Here is a 19,269-nt window from a genome sequence, read left to right as displayed (position 1 = left end):
TCTCCGACCAGTCTGACTGCCCCTGATTAAATTTTTTTATCTGTTTGTTTCGTTGTCACCTTCTCCCATCTAACAATGATCTATTCTACATTTTCCTTGAACGACATCTGTTTAGATGTCTCGTCTTCACACCTATTGCTGGAGAAACTCAGCGGGTGCAGCAGCATCTATTCAACACCTGTCCCTTCACCTCCCCCCTCGAATCCATTCAAGGACCCAAGCAATCGTTCCAGGTGCGACAAAGGTTCACCTGCATCTCCTCCAACCTCATCTACTGCATCCGCTGCTCTAGGTGTCAGCTGATTTACATCGGGAAGACTAAGCGCAGGTTGGACGATCATTTCGCCGAACACCTCCGCTCAGTCCGCAATAACCTACCTGAACTCCCGGTGGCTCAGCACTTCAACTCCCCTTCCCATTCCGACCTCTCTGTCCTGGGTCTCCTCCATTGCCAGAGTGAGCAACAGCGGAAATTGGAGGAACAGCACCTCATATTCCGCCTGGGTTGCTTGCGTCCGGATGGCATGAACATTGAATTCTCCCAATTTTGCTAGCCCTTGCTGTCTCCCACCCTCCCTTAACCCTCTAGCTGTCTCCTCCCACCCTCCCATCCGCCCGCCCTCAGGCTCCCCCCCCATCAGTCTGAAGAAGGGTTTCGGCCCGAAACGTCGCCTATTTCCTTCGCTCCATAGATGCTGCTGCACCCGCTGAGTTTCTCCAGCAATTTTGTGTACCGATGGGCTGTTAAATCCTGGCCCCGCCTCCCGGTGGACGGCAGATCTAGACCCCGCCCCCTCGACGACACCAGAACCGAGGCCCCGCCCACATGGTGACGGCGCGTTCTAGCACCGCCCCCTGGGGGAGGGGCGGTTGTGGCTTGCCACGCCTCCGCGATGACGCGTGGACTGAGGCCCCGCCCACATGGTGACGGCGCGTTCTAGCTCCGCCCCCTGGGGGAGGGGCGGTTGTGGCCTGCCACGCCTCCGCGATGACGCGTGGACTGAGGTCCCGCCCACATGGTGACGGCGCGTCCTAGCCCCGCCCCCTGGGGGAGGGGCGGTTGTGGCCTGCCACGCCTCCGCGATGACGCGTGGACCGAGGTCCCGCCCACCCCGCTGGATCTCCCGCGCTGCTCTGTGACCGCGAAAGCGACAAGATGGCGGTGCAGCCGCGCGACCGGCTGAGCGGCGCGGACGGCGGACAGGATAGCGGCGCCTTTGTGGCCTTTTACAGATCTATGCCCGAGCAACCTGCCACCACATTCCGCGTCTTCGACCGCAGCGACTATTACACGGTGCACGGGAAAGACGCGCTGTTCGCCGCCAAAGAAGTTTTCAAAACCAACGGTGTCATCAAGCACCTGGGCTCAGGTGAGGCCGTAGGCAGGGACGAAGTCAAGGCCACTCGGGGCCGCTGCCCGCTGGGAGCAGTGTTTATGGGGCTGCATTTCATTCATTGCAACCGGAGATTCCAGCTTGCTGAATTGGCGGGTTCTAGCGTGACCTGGAATCATTCACTGCCATTTGTTGCTTCACCTGCAGAGATGCAAATACACGTTGCTATATATGTGTAGCCCCCTCCCCTACCCCTGAGGCAAACATGTTCAATCTGCTGCCATTGTCATCTGCATCGTGACTTTACCTCTTATGCTGCTCAATCGGGAATCCGTTTATAAAATCCGCCACCTCCTGTTTATTGGAGGCACGAGGAACAGCAGATGCTGGTTTCTTGAGCAAAGTGCTAAAGTCTGAAGAAGGGTTTTGGGCCCGAAACGTTGCCTATTTCCTTCGCTCCATAGATGCTGCTGCACCCGCTGAGTTTCTCCAGCATTTTTGTGTACCTGCTAAAGTTACTCAGTGGGTCAGGCAACATCTGTTTCGGGAATGGACAGGCATCGTTTCGGATCGAGAGCCTTCTTCAGCACAGAAATAAGCATGCGGGTCATTAGTATTCATCAATGCCAATCCTATTCCCCAACCTCGACCTGTAGGCTTCTCTTGTATTGCGTTTCAATTTCATGTAAATATGTCTTAAATAATGCCTCAACATGTCGCCACCACCCCTTCAGCGATTGCCCTATGGATTACAATGATCATCTCGGTGACAAAATTACTCTTCCAGTTTTCACCCTTCTTTCACTGGTGGAGAAACTCAGGGGGTGTGGCAGCATCTATGAAGCGAACTCATTGTCACTTGTTCATTTTGCAGGAAGCAATAAGCTGGAAAGTGTGGTGCTGAGCAAAATGAACTTTGAATCTGTGGTCAGGGATCTTCTGTTAGTCCGGCAATACCGTGTGGAGGTTTATAGAAACAAAGCTGCCAGTAAATGCTCAAAGGAGAATGATTGGCACTTGGCCTGTAAGGTGAGTGTTGGAAATCAATATAACACTTAGCTCCAAGTCAGGTTGGAGTCTTTAATGCATAATGTTAAAAAACAGGGTTGGTGTGCGAAAGATGTAATGAATGCATACGTTAAAAATTCAATGCATTGGACAGAGCTGTTGGAGGTGTCCAAAGAATGATTTATCAATGTGTTGAATGTTTTATCAATGCGTTGAGTGAAGTTCAAACAGTACCACAAAAACAATTGTGAAATAATGGCGATGAAAATAATATTTTGTTCAAGAAGGAACTGCAGATGCTTGAAAATCGAAGATAGACAAAAATGCTGGAGAAACTCAGCGGGTGTGGCAGCATCTATGGAGCGAAGGAAATAGGCAACGTTTCGAGCCAAAACCCTTCTTCACACTGATGCAGGGTGGGGGGGTTATGGCTGATTCCATATGATTAGAGCTTCCCTAATTTCAGAACATATCAATGGGAGAACACAAAAATGGAAATGTATGAGAGAGGCATATCATTTTAGTCTTGGGGTAAAGAACACATTTTTCAAGAAAGGAAACACTGGAGGTGCGAAGAGAATGATTATGTGCAGGATAAGTTGCAGGAAAGATATCTTGAATGTATCAAATTCTCTTTTGATGCACACTGTTGCGATAACATGAAGCACACATTCCCATTGAAATTATTGTTAATTAAACAGACAGGAATAATTGCGATTTGTAATTTGGAAATGTCTAGAATTGTCTGCTTGATAAAAATCCTTTTTTCTCTCTTTTCTCTCCAGGCTTCTCCAGGTAATCTCACACAGTTTGAAGAGATTCTTTTTGGCACCAATGATATGTCTACTGCAGCTGGTGTAGTTGGCGTTAGACTGGGCACTGCAGATGGGCAGAGGTTAGTCGGTGTTGGCTACATCGACTCCATACTCCGGAAGCTTGGTGTGTGCGAGTTCCCGGACAATGATCAGTTTTCTAATCTGGAAGCCCTGCTGGTGCAGATTGGGCCCAAGGAATGTGTGCTTTCAGGTGGTGAGACTCCAGGAGACGGCACAAAACTCAGACAGGTGAACCTCTGGCTTTGTACCTTTTGTATTTTGTGAGTAGATGAACACATTGTTATTTTTAATCGCAATTCAGACTCAATTAAGATAGTCTGGATTTTGCTGGATCAGTCAGCAACTCCTACCTTGCGCTTCAGGAAAGAGTGCAGGGAAGATTTACAAGGATATTGCCAGGACTTGTGGGACTGAGCTTTAGGGGAAAATTGATTGGGGAGGCTAAGACTTTATCCCTTGGAGCATAGGAGGATGAAGGGTGAACTTACAGGTGTGTATAAAATCAAAAGGGGAATTAATGGGGTGAATTCCTTTGCCCAGGGTAGGGGATTTAAAAACGAGAAGACATATGTTTAAGGTGAGAGGGGAAAGATTTAATATGAACCTGAGGGGCAACATTATCACTGAGGGTCGTGGGTTTATGGGCTGCCATAGGAGAGTGTTGGGGCAGGTACTATAAGAGCATTTAAAATATATTTGGACAGATACTTAGATTAGAACGGTCTAGAGTGATATGGGCCTAACAGGGACAAATGGGACTAGTGTCGATGAGGCATCTTGGCCTGCATGGACGAGTTGGGCCGAAGGGCCTGTTTCCATGCTGTATGGCTCTATGACATCCAAATGCAATCCTGGTCAATGCTGTGAATCTTCTATGAGGCAAAATAAATATGTCATAGGTGTTCAAGCTGAGACCTAGCCGTGACCTGCAGAATGGCCTTCTAGTTCCTAGTGCTGTTCGTGTGAGGGTCTATAGAAACAAAATAGTAAGTCTTGTTTCTATAAACAAGAAATAGCAGCGGCCTCTGCAGCCCGTCTGCGTTTTAATTATTTTCTGTCTATGTTTTTATGTAGTTTTTGTTATTTTTTGTTGGGGTATGTGTGTGGGGGGGGTGGGGTGGGAGGGAGGGGGTAACTTTTAAATCTCTCCCTGCACGGGAGACCCGACCTTTTCTTTGTCGGGTCTCCGTTGTCGTTGGGGCAGCAACGAGGAGCGGCCTCCAACAGGAGAAGACCGGGGACTCTGGTGCCGACGACTCACCGTCGCGGAGCTGGCCGAGTCCGGAGCGGTGGTGGAGCGCTGCTGCTGCTGCGGCCCGACCTCCGGAGGCTGCAACTGCGGGTCTGGTGGATGGCGGCACCGGGAGCCTGTGGGTCCCTGGAGGGAGACCGCTTTTCAGGGCTCTGGCATCGGCGACTTCTCCTGCCCGAGTTGCGGGGTCGAAGAGCTCCTGGAGCGGGGCCTGACATCAACGCCCCGCGCGGCTTGGAATGGCCGCGGGACTCTGCGAGCGCACGCCGGGGGCTCCAACACCAAGACCCGGTGTGCGACCTCGCACCACCCGGCGTGGCTTTAATGGCCGCGGGACAATCGCCATCGCCAGCCGGGGGCTTTGACTGACTCTGACATTGGGGGGGGGGGGGGGGGGGGGGGGGGTGCAGTGGAGAGATACGTTTTTTTGGCCTTCCATCACAGCGATGTGATGGATGTTTATGTAAATTATGTTGTGTCTTGGGTCTATTTGTTTGTAATGTATGGCTGCAGAAACGGCATTTCGTTTGGACCTCAAGGGGTCCAAATGACAATTAAATTGAATCTTGAATCTTGAAATAGTTTATAAACCTCAAAGGCCTTTTATATATTCTGCATGCTTCTCATCCGGTGGGGGGGCTGCACTGCAGCAGCCTCTACCGTCAGCCAGTCTGTTATTCAATCTTTTTTTTATTTTTAGTTAGTCTAAAGTTTTGTGTTGGGGAAACTTTAACTTTCCTATGTGGGGGAGGGCGGCAGGGTAAGGGGGAAACCGTTTCCCAGTCTCTTCCTGGTGGGGACGCGACTAATTCTCCGAGTCGCGTCCTCGCCCCCCCCACCTCGCGGCCTACCAGCTGGATCAGAGCGGCCTTTCCTGCCGGGGACCGGGAACCGGACCAGGGCTGCTACAGCGGCGGCGGAGCGTTGGGCCGCTGCTCCAACATCGTGGAGCTCTGGTGCGGAGAGCTTCCAACGCGGAACAACATCGTGGAGTCCTGGGGTGCCTTGCAGAGGGCCACCAGCAGCAGTCTCCACCCGGCGTGGCCTGCAGACTTTGGAAGCCGTCGACTCTGGTAGGAGGGGGCCGACTCTGGTGTCCAAGCCGCTGAGGACGTCCCGCAGCCCCGACGTCGGACTTGTATAACCCCGGCGAGCGGTTCTGGACATCGGGCCGCCCATAGCTGCAACTGTGGAGGGCTTGGGGAGGCCCTGACCACGAGGAACAGTGGGGGAAGAGACTGACTTTGGTGCCTTCCCACACAGTGGGAAACTTTGATTCTGCTGTGTGGGGATGTTTTATGTTAAATTCTATAGTGTGTGTTCTTTATACCCTTTCTGGCTTAATCCCTCCCTTCACCACCTCCAGTTTAAATTCCAGTTGGAATATTTTGGAGGACCCAAGAACAAGAACAAGCTGTTTGAAAAAGAGTGGGAATAATAAAAACATTGTAAATTAGAATTCAATTTTAATTAAAATAAATTAAATAGTAATTTCACTTGCCTCCAGTAATGAAGTTTTGTGACCCCATTCATATGAATGTGATCAAAGTGTATCTGTCCCCTAGTCAGGTAACTTGCAGAAGTTACTTCAACTTTCCCCAGGAATCTGATACGTCTGGAGATGTGATAAGGGATGAGATATGTCCAAATCTGACCTCTAATGGATTGTGTACTTTTGCACTGTAGTGCAAATGTGGAGTCTGGAAGGTGTTGACACTTTTGTAGCTAGTCATAGACACATTAGGCTCCAATATTTACCCTTTTGCCACATTATGATTGAACCCCTCGTCGCTCCATTCAATCAACCTGTTGATGTGCTGTGTAAATGATCTTGGTTGTGAAGTGTCTGATTTCAGCTCTACCATGAACATGGAGCAAAATTTGATAGTAGCCATCAAGATTTGGAAAGATAGACAAAATGCTGGAGTAACTCAGCAGCATCTCTGGAGAGAAGGAATTAGACTGAAGTCTCGACCCGAAACTTCACATTGAAAAATAGAAAATAGGTGCAGGAGTAGGCCATTCGACCCTTCGAGCCTGCACCGCCATTCAATATGATCATGGCTGATCATCCAACTCAGTATCCTGTACCTGCCTTCTCTCCATACCCCCTGATACCTTTAGCCACAAGGGCCACATCTAACTCCCTCTTAAATATAGCCAATGAACTGGCCTCAACTACCTTCTGTCTTCACCCATTCTCCAGAGATGCTGCCTGTCTCGCTGAGTTGCTCCAGCATTTTGTGTCTATCTTCGGTTTAACCCAGTATATGCAGTTCCTTCCTACACAAGATTTTGAAAGAATTTAGTTTGGAACAAAGAATGGGACTATGCATGAGAGAAATGATGTAACAATGTTGGCTTGCAATGCAAAGTCAGGTGTATTTTTCTTATAAATTCAATTAAAATAAGACAAGAAGGTTAATTGAATAGGACTCTGAGTATGCATAACGCTTAATAAATTACAAATGATAGCACGAACTGCTTGCCCAACAGTAACCTTTGCCATGCAAGGTAACAATGACCTTTATGGTTGATCTAAAATGACACAAGCCTTGGCATAAAATCCAATCATTTGTAAATCTTTATCTTCAGGACAATGTAAGCATCTGGAATATTGAGTTGAATGTTTAGTTCGACCTTTTTGTTTTAACTCCAGTTCATCTGAAGGCAGTCACCCATGATTGGATGAGGCTTTGAGCATTTCAGTTTTTTTAATTGCCTTAATGGAAGTGTCCATTAGTCTGGACCCTGAAGATTAGCAAATTGCATAAAAGATGGCAGAACTGAACTCCAGTCTTTGCTAATCTCCATGTTGATTGGAGCACAGTTATGGTACTGGGAGCAGTTCTGGTCTCCCATATTCCATAAAGAATATAGAAGTGGCACGGTGGCTCACCAGTAGAGTTGCTGCCTAACAACGCCAGAGACCAGGGTTCAGTGCTGACTTTGGGCCCTAACTGTACAGAGTTTGTATGTTATCCTCGTGACCTGTGTGGGTTTTCTCTGAGATCTTTGGTTTCCTCCCACACTCCACAGACGTACAGGTCTGTAGGTTAATTAGCTTGGTATAAATGTAAATTTCCCTAGTGTATGTAGGATAATAATGTGTGGGGATCGCTGGTCAGCGCGGACTCGGTGGTCCGAAGGGCCTGTTTCCGTGCTGTATCTCTAAACAAAGCTAAAAGCATTAAAGAACAAAGCACAGATTGGGTGCAATGGTTGATTTCTCTGCTGCTTGATTCTGTATGTTGAACACGGTGCACTTGACTGGCTCCACCCAACAAACCTGTTTATTAATTGACAAGGGTGATTGCTGCATGTAATTTGTTGGCAGAAATTCTCATTATCTCCCTCTTCCTCTCTTTCACCCCATCCTCGCACACCAACTTCTATTGAATTTTCTTTCCTTGCTTACATTCCTGCTGTAATGTAAGGAATTCTTCTCACTAACAATGTGGTATTCCATTTATCTTTGTGTTAATCCTCCACTCTTGGTGTTTTGTCCACTCTGACTGTTGCTGTTTGTTCTTTAACATTCTGCCCAAATTGAAAGTGCTGGTGTAACCTGGCAAGTCAGGTGGCATCTCTGGGAGTCTGGCAGTCTGAAGAAGGGTCTTGACCCAAAACATCACCTATCTATATTCTCCAGAGATGTTGCCTAACCCGCTGAGTTTTCCAGCACTTTGTGTCTGCTCTGTCAAAAGCTTGATGCGTTAGATTTGTGATATGGACATGGGAATCATTGCCCGTTTGGTAGTGGAGATTGGGAGTTATTGCCTGTTTCCACAAGGTAGCATGAAAACAGTCAATGATGGTGAAGAATGATGCCACACGTCCGTTACCTGGTGCTGATCAATATGCTGTTTGTTTTGAACTATGCTGCTGTTGTCTGAGCCAGTGTGTTTTTATTGATGTTTGATACAGATAGTGCAGCGAGGAGGCATTTTGATTACAGATAGGAAGAAGAGCGAGTTTACAAATAAAGACATAGTGCAAGACCTGAACCGGCTACTGAAAGGAAAGAAAGGAGAACATGTGTCAAGTGCAGCTCTGCCAGAGATGGAAAAACAAGTAAGTATAGTCTTTCATTGATGGTTCAGATGAATCAAGGATCTTCTGATTTTGCTGCCACATGAGATGCATGTTCTCTGCTATAACATCTTGTCCTAAGCAGGAAAAAGAGATGTTTCATCGTTAAATTGTTTCACTCATCTGTTTCATTTCTTTATTGTACTATTAACTAACATTACCTATCCATGTTCTCCAGGAACGCTGCCTGACCAGCTGAGCTACTCCGGGACTTTGTGGTGTTCTATAGTATAAACCTGATAAATTTGCATCTGCAGTTCCTACTTATCTATATTACTAAAAGTCTGATCTTGACCAATTCCTGTTGTTCTGTATATTGATTCTAGAAAAAAACGCTGCCACTTATGGCTGTGATTTTGGCCATCTTACTCAGTCCCCCTCCGCTGTGCAGGACAAGAGGATTTTTCCCATCGATGAAAAATAAAAGAGTTATTAGTGTTTAAAAAAAGTTGAGATTCTCTTTCCTAAAGGCCACGCCGCTTCCGGAGGGACTATAAAAGTGTTGAGTGCCTCAGTCAGTCTCTGCAAGATGGGGGAGCGAGAGGGTCACGTCTCTCAGCCTGAGCTGTGAATAACACTGAACACATGTCTACTAAACTGTGAGTGGTTTTACTGACCTGTCAGTGCCCTTAACGTGGTTTGAAAATATAGTTTGGAAATGCTAAAGCTGTGTTGCCTTTGGTTTTGAAATACTAAAGCTGTGATGCCTTTGGTTTGGAAATGCTAGAGCTGTGATGTTTTTGGATTTGGAAATATTAATAATAATAATAATAACTTTATTTATAAAGCGCTTTTAGACAACATCAGTTACCACAAAGTGCTGTACATGGGAAGTCAACAAAAAGTTATTACAAACTACTAAAACCATTAAGACGACAGGACTATAAAAACAGTAAAAATTAAAAGACATTAAAAGCACTAAAACAGGAACAAAGTCTCAGCCAGTGTCGAAAGCCAGTGAATAAAAGTGAGTTTTTAGGGAGGATTTAAAGATGGACAGTGAAGGGGCCTGTCTGATCTGCAGCGGCAAGGTGTTCCACAGTGCCGGGGCAGCAACAGAAAAGGCTCTATCCCCTCTGAGCTTCCGCTTAGACCTTGGTACCTCAAGGAGCAGCTGATCCGCTGACCTGAGGCACCGGGCAGGAGCATATAGGTGGAGCAGCTCAGAGAGGTAAGGTGGGGTGAGGCCAAAATTGGCGTAATGTGCTCCCTCTTTCGAGTTCCGGTTAAAAGGCGAGCGGCAGCATTTTGGACCAACTGGAGACGAGCCAACGAAGCTCGTGAGACTCCAGAGTAGAGTGCGTTACAGTAATCCAGCCGAGATGAAATAAAGGCATGGATTACTGTTTCAAAATGCTGCCGCTCGAGAATGGGCTTCACCTTTGCCAGCTTCCTTAGGTGAAAGAAGCTGGACTTAACCACTGCGCCTATTTGTTTATCTAATTTAAAATCACCGTCCATCATAAAACCCAGGTTTAAAACTGTTGGCTTTACGAACACTGCCAGTGGACCCAAGTCAACAAAGGGAGGTTCACGGCAGCCATTAGGTCCGAACAAAATCACTTCTGTCTTTTTTTCGTTAAGTCCCAGAAAGTTTAAGGCCATCCAGGACTTAATGTCCTCAAGACAAGACAGAAGTGATTTTAGGGAATAATTATCTTCTTTCCTGAGTGGCATATACAACTGGCTATCATCCGCGTAAAAGTGAAAGGAGATGCCATGCCTTCTTAAAATTGAGCCCAGTGGAAGTAGATAAAGGGAGAAAAGCAGGGGCCCTAAAATTGAGCCCTGTGGAACCCCATATGCCAAGGGAGCAGAGGAGGATTCAAGGCCACCAAGGCTTACACGCATGGTTCTATCTACCAGATAGGACCTGAACCATCCCAGGGCACTGCCACAGATGCCCACTTGTTGCTGTAATCGGGAAATTAATATTCCATGGTCCACAGTGTCGAAGGCGGCAGATAGGTCCAGCAAGACAAGAACCACATAATTACCGGAGTCGTTTGCCAGGAGGATGTCGTTAGAGACCCTTAGCAAAGCCGACTCTGTGCTATGCATAGCCTTGAAGCCAGACTGAAAGACCTCCCGGATGTTGTGCTCATCCAGGAAGAGTTTCAGCTGAGCATAAACTACTTCCTCCAAGATTTTCGAGATAAATGGCAGCTTGGAGATTGGCCTAAAATTGGCCAGGACAGTCTGGTCCAGGCCAAATGCTAAATCTGTGTTGCCTTTGGTTTGGAAATGCTAAAGCTGTGTTGCCCAATTAAGGTTGCCTTGCCTAATTAAAGTTGCCCTGCCTAATTAAAGTTGCCCTGCCTAATTAAAGTTGCCCTGCCTAATTAAAGTTGCCCTGCCTAATTAATTAAAGTTGCCCTGCCTAATTAAAGTTGCCCTGCCTAATTAAAGTTGCCCTGCCTAATTAAAGTTGCCCTGCCTAATTAAAGTTGCCCTGCCTAATTAAAGTTGCCCTGCCTAATTAAAGTTGCCCTGCCTAATTAAAGTTGCCCTGCCTAATTAAAGTTGCCCTGCCTAATTAAAGTTGCCCTGCCTAATTAAAATTGCCTCTATATAATTAAAAGTCTAATCTTGACCACTTCCTGTTTGCGCTATATATTGATTTTGGAAAACACGCTACGACGTACAGCTGTGATTTTTGGCCATCTTACTCGGGAGTCCCCCACCGCTCATCAGGTGCCGAGGCTTTTTCCCATCGCTGAAAAATAAAAGAGTTATTAGTGTTTACAAAATGTTGAGATTCTCTCTCCTTCAATCATGTAATGAAGGCCACGCCCCTTCTGATGGGGGGGGGGGGGAACTATAAAACCCAGAAGTGTGGGCGTGGCTCAATCTCTGCAAGATGGAGGAGGGAGAGGTCACAACTCGCTGTCTTTAGTGGCCTTCCAACCTGCTTGAAATGGTATGAAACTGCACTTGAATTTGGTGGCCTTGCACCCTGCTTGAAGTGGTAAGAAACTGCCCTTGAATTTGGTCGCCTTGCACCCTGCTTGGAATTTCAAGGACTAGCTGTGAGTCAACTGCCAGCCCACCAGCCGTGAGTGAGCTGCCAGTACAACAGGCTCGAGTGACTGAGCCGCCAGGCCAAGAATCCATTCGACCCACAATATCAATACTAGCCCTCTGGAAACCAGTCCCTTCAGCCCACAACACCCATACTAGCACTCCAGAAAGCCCTTCCCACCCCCACACTGGTCACCAATATTGGAATTGGTGGAGAGGTGGAATATTGGGTTGGGGGACCAGCCCTCCCGTGTGATGCTGGGACCCAACGGATCCCACTTAGTCCAGTTACATGAATAAACGTGTGATCCCTGACGGGTATTGTGTTAACATACATGATCAATCGCACAATGAATCATGGAGCAGGCAGCCTGACTCTCTAATTGAACCTGGGGAATTAAATATGAAGCTTGGGATTATATTCAGGAAATCCCTGCAACAATGCCCCAGGGAGAGCAGATGGCAGGAGGCTTTCACTAGATCGTTGTGTATACTGTTCTTTTTTTTTTTTTTTTAGGGGGTAGGAGGAAAATTTGCCCGCACTGTTGTTTAACATTTAATGATTTGTCAACCCATCAATTTAACAATCTGACCCATAAAATATACAGTGCCCTCCATAATGTTTGGGACAAAGGCCCATCATTTATTTATTTGCCTCTACTCCATAATTTGAGATTTGTAATAGAAACAAAATCAAAATTAAAATGCGATTTGTCATATTTTATTAAAGGCCTTGTCTTTCCTCCAGTCTTTCCATCACCTTTGGAAACTTTTATTGCTGTTTATCAACATGAGGACCAAAGTTGTGCCAGTGAAAGTCAAACAAACCATTATGAGACAGAGAAATAGAATAAAACTGTCATAGACATCAGCCAAACCTTAGGCTTACAAAATTACCTGTTTGGAACATAATTAGGAAGATAGAGAGCACTGGTGAGCTTACCAATCGCAAAGGGACTGGCAGGCCAAGGACGACCTCCACAGCTGATGACAGAAGTTTTCTCTATAATAAAGAAAAATCCCCAAACACCTGTCTGACAGATCAGAAACATTCTTCAGGTGCGTCGGGTGTGGATTTGTCAATGACCACTACCCACAGAAGTCTTCTCCACAGAAATACAGAGGCTACACTGCAAGATGCCAACCACTGGTTAGCCGCAAAAATAAGATGGTCACTTTACAGTTTGCCAAGAAATACTTGAAAAGAGCAACCACAGTTCTTGAAAAAGCTCTTGTGGACAGATGAGACGAAGATTAACTTGTATCAGAGTGATGACAATTCAATTCAACTTTAATGTCATCGCACAAATACAAGTATCAGTACAACGAAATGCAGTTTTGCGTCAGTCCGTAGTAGTTGTACATAAAGAGAAAAAACAAGAAAAAAAATAGAAAGAGAGAAGATACAGAATAATCAGGAAATACAGAATAATTAAACAAAGGGGGACGGAGGGACCAGAGAAATCTATCGTCGGGACTCCGAGTTCAGCAGTGTGATTGTGTTGTTATAGAAGCTTTTCCTCATCCTGCTGGTACGTGACCTGAGGCTCCTGTACCGCCTCCCTGATGGGAGGAGGGCAAACAGTCCATGGTTGGGGTGTGAGGGGTCTTTGATGATCTTCCCAGCCCGTCTCAGACACCGTTTTCGGTGGAGGGCATCCATGGCAGGGAGCGGGGCACCGATGATGTGCTGCGCGGTTTTCACCACCCGTTGTAGTGATTTCCTGTCCGCAGCAGTGCAGCTGCTGTACCATACCGTGAAGCAGGTGGTCAGGATACTCTCTATGGTACAGCGGTAAAAGTTGGTCAGGATCTGGGGGGACAGGTGGGCTTTCTTGAGCCTCCTAAGGAAGTAAAGGCGCTGCTGTGCCTTTTTGATCAGCTTGGAGGTGTTGAGGGACCAGGACAAGTCCTCCGAGATATGCACTCCGAGGAATTTATAGCTGGAGACGCGCTCCACCTCAGTCCCGTTGATATGGATGGTGGTATGATTGCCTCCTCTGGTCTGCCTGAAGTCGACAATAATCTCCTTCGTCTTTTTGGAGTTGAGGACGAGGTTATTGTCGGCACACCAGGTGGTCAGGTGCTGGATCTCATCCCTGTAGGCTGACTCATCGTTGTCGCTGATCAGTCCTACTACCGTGGTATCGTCAGCAAACTTAATAATGGCGTTGGATCCGTACTTTGGGATGCAGTCGTGGGTGAAGAGGGAGTAGAGGAGAGGGCTGAGCACACAGCCCTGTGGCACTCCAGTGTTCAGTGTTATAGTGGAGGAGGTGAGGTTATTGACCCTAACAGACTGTGGTCTGTTAGTGAGGAAGTCCAATGTCCAGTTGCAGAGGGAGGTGGAGATGCCAAGTCCACTGAGTTTGGTGATCAAGCTGGCGGGGATGACGGTGTTAAAGGCAGAGCTGAAATCAATGAACAGCAGCCTGATGTAGGAGTTGTTGTAGTCCAGGTGGGTCAGGGCAGAGTGTAGGGCCGCCGATATGGCGTCCTCTGTAGACCTGTTGGTCCGGTAGGCAAACTGATGGGGGTCCAGTGTGGGGGGGAGGCAGGCTTTGAGGTGAGCCAAGATCAGCCGCTCAAAGCACTTTGCAATGACAGGGGTGAGTGCCACTGGGCGGAAATCGTTGAGACTCCCTGTAGCTGACTGTTTGGGCACTGGCACGATGGTTGATGTCTTGAGGCAAGTGGGGACAACACCCTGGGCCAGTGAGAGATTGAAAATGTCGGCGAGGACTGGGGATAGTTGTCCAGCACATGCCCTAAGCACCCGGCCAGGGATGCCATCGGGGCCGGCAGCTTTGCGCTCATTCACCTTGCTCAGTGCATCTTGTACAGCAGAGGTGGAGAGGCTGAGAGGTTGTTCATTCGGGGGTGGAGCAACTTTAATGGCTGGGGTTTTGTTGTCTCGGTCAAAGCGAGCATAGAAGTGGTTTAGCTCATCAGGCAGGGTGTCGTTGTCTGGGGGAGGGGTGTTAACTTTCTGATAATCGGCAAGGGATTTGATTCCTTGCCACATGCGCCTGGGGTCAGAGTTGTTGTGGAAATGCTCCTCAATCCGCCGTTTATGATTTAGTTTAGCAGTCCTAATTCCCATTTTCAGATTGGCCCTGGATGAGCTGTATCCCTCAGCGTCACCAGATCTGAAAGCGGCATCGCGAGCCTTCAGTAGGAGTCTGACCTCCCTGCTCATCCACGGCTTCTGGTTAGGGAAAGTCTTTATCTCCTTGTGGGTAGTGACATTATCGGTACAGAATTTTATATAGTCCAGAACTGTTGAGGTGTACGAGTTGATGTCCACTTGTGAATTGGAGGTGGACTGAGTAGCAAAGAGACTCCAGTCTGTCTGCTGAAACTGCTCCTGTAAGTCAGAGACAGCCCCCTCAGGCCAGACCTTCACTGTCCTCATGGTAGGTTTCACACGTCTGATCAGAGGTGTGTATTTGGGGAGCAGGAACAGGGAGAGGTGGTCAGACTGTCCAAGGTGGGGGAGGGGGAGGGCTTTGTAGGCTTCAGTGATATTAGTGTAAACTAAGTCCAGAACATTGTTTCCTCTGGTTGGGCAGAAAACATGCTGATGGAACCTGGGGAGTACAGTTTTAAGGTCGGAGTGGTTGAAATCACCCGCAACAATAAATGCCCCCTCTGGGTGGGCAGATAGATGTTTGCTGATAGCAGCTTGCAGCTCTTCCATTGCTAGCCTGGCATTAGCGTCCGGGGGAACATAGACTGCAGTGATAACAGTTGATGTGAATTCCCTGGGCAAATAGAAGGGCCTGCACTTTAACATCAGGTATTCCAGGTCAGCAGAGCAGTGACTACCAATCTTAACAACGTCCGTGCACCATGTGTTATTCACATAAATGCATAGTCCGCCGCCCTTGGTCTTACCGGAGTCCTCCACTGATCTGTCGGCCCTGAAGACAGTGCGTCCCTCCAGCTCAATGGCGTTGTCTGGGATGTTGTCCTTTAGCCATGTCTCAGTGAAGACCATGGCGTTGCAGTCGGCGATCCTTCTGTGTGTGGTGATCCGCAGCCTTAGTTCGTCTATTTTACTCACCAAGGACCGGACATTCGCGAGGAAAATGCTGGGCAGAGCTGGCTGGTGAGGATTTGATTGCAGCCTAGCTCGATGGCCTCCCCGCTTCCCACGCCTTTGTTTGCGGTCCCTGCGCCGCCTCCGGACACTTCCTGTCGGGGGCGCGGACCCGCTAGACCACGGTGTCCTGGTGATCTCCGGCGGCAGTTGAAAGTCGCTTCTGGTGCGCGTTATGCAGAGACGGCCGAGCTCAAGTAGCTCCTGACGGCCGTACACAGTCTTCGCTCCAGTGTTCCGGGCGAAAACTAAGGTAATTATTAACAGTAGAAAAACTAACTTAGAGAAACTACGGAGACGCAGAGCCTCGCGTTGTGCACGCGACGCCATTTATTGCTCGGCAAGAGCAAAGTATGCAGGAGAGAAGGAACTGCCCAAGATCCAAAGCATACCACCTTATCTGTGAAACACGGTGGTAGGGTAGCATAAGCTAAAGATGGCTGCAACGCATGCCTGGCAGAGCATCACCAGAGAAGACACCCAGCAACTGGTGATGTCCATGAATCACAGATTTCAAGCAGTCATTGCATGCAAAGGATATGCAACAAAATATTAAACATGACTACTTTCATTTACATGACATTGCTGTGTCCTAAACATTATGGTGTCCTAAAATTGGGGGACTATGTATGACCACTGCTGTAATTTCTACACTAAAATGTATCAAAAATACCCTTTATTAAAATATGACTGCACTTTAATCACATGTGATTTTTTTTTTTTTTTTTTCCTATTACAAATCTCAAATTGTGGAGTAGAGACAAATGAATAAATAATGGGTCTTTGTCCCAGACATTATTGAGAGCACTGTAGTTGGTTAAACTCGGCTTAATTTTATTATATTGTGAGGACAAATGCATGATCGTGTAAAAGCCTGCAATCTGCATGCTACTAAGTTGCAAATAATGTACTCTTTCAAGAATCGCTCTTGGACATGAATGTGCATTATTTTAGTCATGCTGTCTATAGCTGTAGATTGAAAGTGACCAGCCAACTGATTAAAAACATTTTGATTTTTGTATTAAAGGTTGCCATGTCTTCTGTATCCGCTGTGATCAAGTATTTGGAGCTCTTGTCGGATAGCACTAACTTTGGTCAATTTGAGCTGATCACCTTTGATCTGAACCAGTACATGAGGTTGGACAATGCAGCAGTCAGCGCACTCAATCTTTTCCAGGTGAGCTGCAGGGCCTGTCCCAGTCTGAAGACAACAGGTGGCACAGTGGGGACAGCTGGTAGAGCTGCTGTCTCACAGCACCAGAGAACTGAGTTTGATCCTGACCTCTGGTGTTGTCTGTGTGGAGTTTATACGTTCTCTCTGTGATTGTGTGGTTCTCCTCTGGATGTTCTGGTTTCTTCTCACTTCCCAAAGATCGGTGACTTTGTAGGTTAATTGATTTCTGGAAATTGCCCCCAGTGTGTAGGGAGTGGATGTGGAAGTGGGATAACAGAATAGGTGGATTTGGTGGACCAAAGATCCTATTACTATGCTGTATCCTTCCATCAACTAATCAATCAACAACCGTTTTCATTTAAGGAGAGGTGAGAGAATTCCAATTACCGTACATCATGTCACAAATGCGTAACAGTTCAGAATATGAAAGAAGGCAGATAATAAAATTGTTAAGCAGCCGTATGGTTTACCTGTTTAATCTCTACAGCACAAAATAAAAGAATATAAAGAAGAATGCTAACCATTTGTTTTTTTCCCACACTGACCTTTCTGTCCTGGGCCTCCTCCATTGCCAGAGTGAGGCCACATGCAAAATGGCACAATGTTTGGCTTGGGTAGCTTACAACCCAACTGTACCCAACACAACATTCTCCAAACATCAACCCCCCCCCCCCCCCCCCGCCCCCTTATCTCCCTTGTGCCCAACCTGGATTTCCATCTATTTCTCCCCCTTGTTACTTTCCTCCATCTGTCTTCATAATCCTCAACTCTTCAAACATGACGTACCTTCTGCTCTTATATCTGGTCATTTCCAACCATCTGCTGATCAAAATCCCTCCTTTCCAGCTTACCTCTTACCCCTACAATCAGTCTGAAGAAGGGTGTTGACCTGAAACTTCACCTATCCATATCCTTCAAACATGCTTGCTACTCCAGCACCTTTCTCCTACAGGAATACAGACATTGTGCTTTAGCTGTATAAAGTATTAGAAAGCTACTAGATTATTGGATACATTTATGATCACCATAGTAGGAAGGATGTGATAGCACAAGGAGGAGTAAGAACCTTTAGCTCTATGTCTAGAAGTGGAGAAGTTTAATTGTGAGGAAGGCTACCTTTCTGTGATCACTTTCAATGATTCTGCATTGAATACTTTGGAATATGTGAGAGCTGTATGAGTAATGTTGAAACTTCAGGGTCTGTTCCACGGCGGTGACCTAATTTGCGAGTTTAGAAGAATTTGCTCTCTTTGTTTTTTCTCTTTTTTCTTTTTTCTTTTTTTTTTTCTTATCTTTTTGTTTTTATACGTATAAGTTCCCTTTTACACATTTAACTATATTTACACCGGGTGGTTTATATTCAATGTGTATTTTGACACCAGACTCATATTTAGGTTATACCTGCTATTAATGTAACGCTGATCCCTATGTATCAATATCATTGTTATGTTTATCATTTTTTTTTGTGTCTTGTTTTTGCTTTTGAAAAAAACGAATAAAAAGATTTTAAGAGAAGAATTTGCTCTTGACTGACTCAAACTCACAGCATGGTCGACACATGGTCCTAGGAGGTCATTGGAACTCTCCTTCATGCTCGAGGGAAGTTCCCGCATTCTTGCAGGCTCAGTTTGGTTGAGGAAAAATCTTCAGCATGCTGAAAAATTTTCCGCGAGTAAAAATTGGTTGGCATGGTTCTTTTGATCTCGTTGTGCAGTGGAGTGGGGTCGCTATGTAGTTATAGGCAGTCTAGGGTAGCCGTAGGCAATCTCCTTCGCTGACCGGGCATTTTAATTGGCTCACTGGAGGCTTTCAAACCAAGGAAAACCAACTGGTAATGTTAAATGCCTGCTAAACTTTATTAAAAGTTGTCTGGCTTCTTAAAAGTGTCTCCACTCCTTCTCCTCCCCTCTCTCCCCATCTCTTCCCATCTCTCCCCCCCCCCCCCCCCCCCCCCCACCTCTGCACCCTCTAAAGGACTTACCGTACACTTTGCCAGCAGTCTTTTACCTTCCTGTTCATCGCGGGTGTGAATTTCAGACTGCGCTCCCCTGCTTTCCCTGACCTTTGTGTGCGACGGTCGATCTACTTTTGAGGTTTTTCTGGCGAGTGTTGAAGATCGAAGATTGTAGGTCGAAGACAGTCGCTGAAAAGTCGCGTTAGTGGGACAGGCCCTTTAGGAATCTAGTATTTTCTGCCATTAGCCAATAATGTTTCAATTGTTTTTTTATTAAGACATGACAGAATTGGGGCAAAAAAGCGTAAAAAAATAATAGGTCGTCATGTTTTCACTGGTACCCACCAAATCATGTATTTCTGGATCCTACATTTTGATCAAGAAAGATATTAGGCTTTTGTCATTAAAGTTGCATTTCTTGAGGAAGACAACTGTTGGAACAAAGAAAATTGATAAAACATCAATTTAGTTTTGATTAATCATATGTTAGCAAAGT

The 19,269-nt window shown here is 46.7% G+C and overlaps 1 protein-coding gene across 1 annotated transcript in view; it reads left to right on the top strand.

The window, feature by feature from the left end:
* The first annotated feature begins 1,114 nt into the window (after positions 1 to 1,114).
* The window catches only part of msh2 (mutS homolog 2 (E. coli)), a 52,147-nt gene continuing 33,992 nt past the window's right edge, over positions 1,115 to 19,269 (top strand). Inside the window, exons 1-5 of the mRNA XM_055639604.1 lie at positions 1,115 to 1,370; positions 2,209 to 2,363; positions 3,128 to 3,406; positions 8,358 to 8,504; positions 16,673 to 16,822. Of these exons, the coding sequence (XP_055495579.1) occupies positions 1,157 to 1,370; positions 2,209 to 2,363; positions 3,128 to 3,406; positions 8,358 to 8,504; positions 16,673 to 16,822 (945 nt within the window). The 5' untranslated portion in view covers positions 1,115 to 1,156. The remainder of the gene's footprint in view (positions 1,371 to 2,208; positions 2,364 to 3,127; positions 3,407 to 8,357; positions 8,505 to 16,672; positions 16,823 to 19,269) is intronic.

This window comes from Leucoraja erinacea, chromosome 8 (genome assembly GCF_028641065.1).
Source record: "Leucoraja erinacea ecotype New England chromosome 8, Leri_hhj_1, whole genome shotgun sequence".
NCBI classification, from domain to species: domain Eukaryota; kingdom Metazoa; phylum Chordata; class Chondrichthyes; order Rajiformes; family Rajidae; genus Leucoraja; species Leucoraja erinaceus.
Note: the sequence above shows the minus strand (reverse complement) of the source record. Positions and strands in the feature narration are given on the sequence as shown.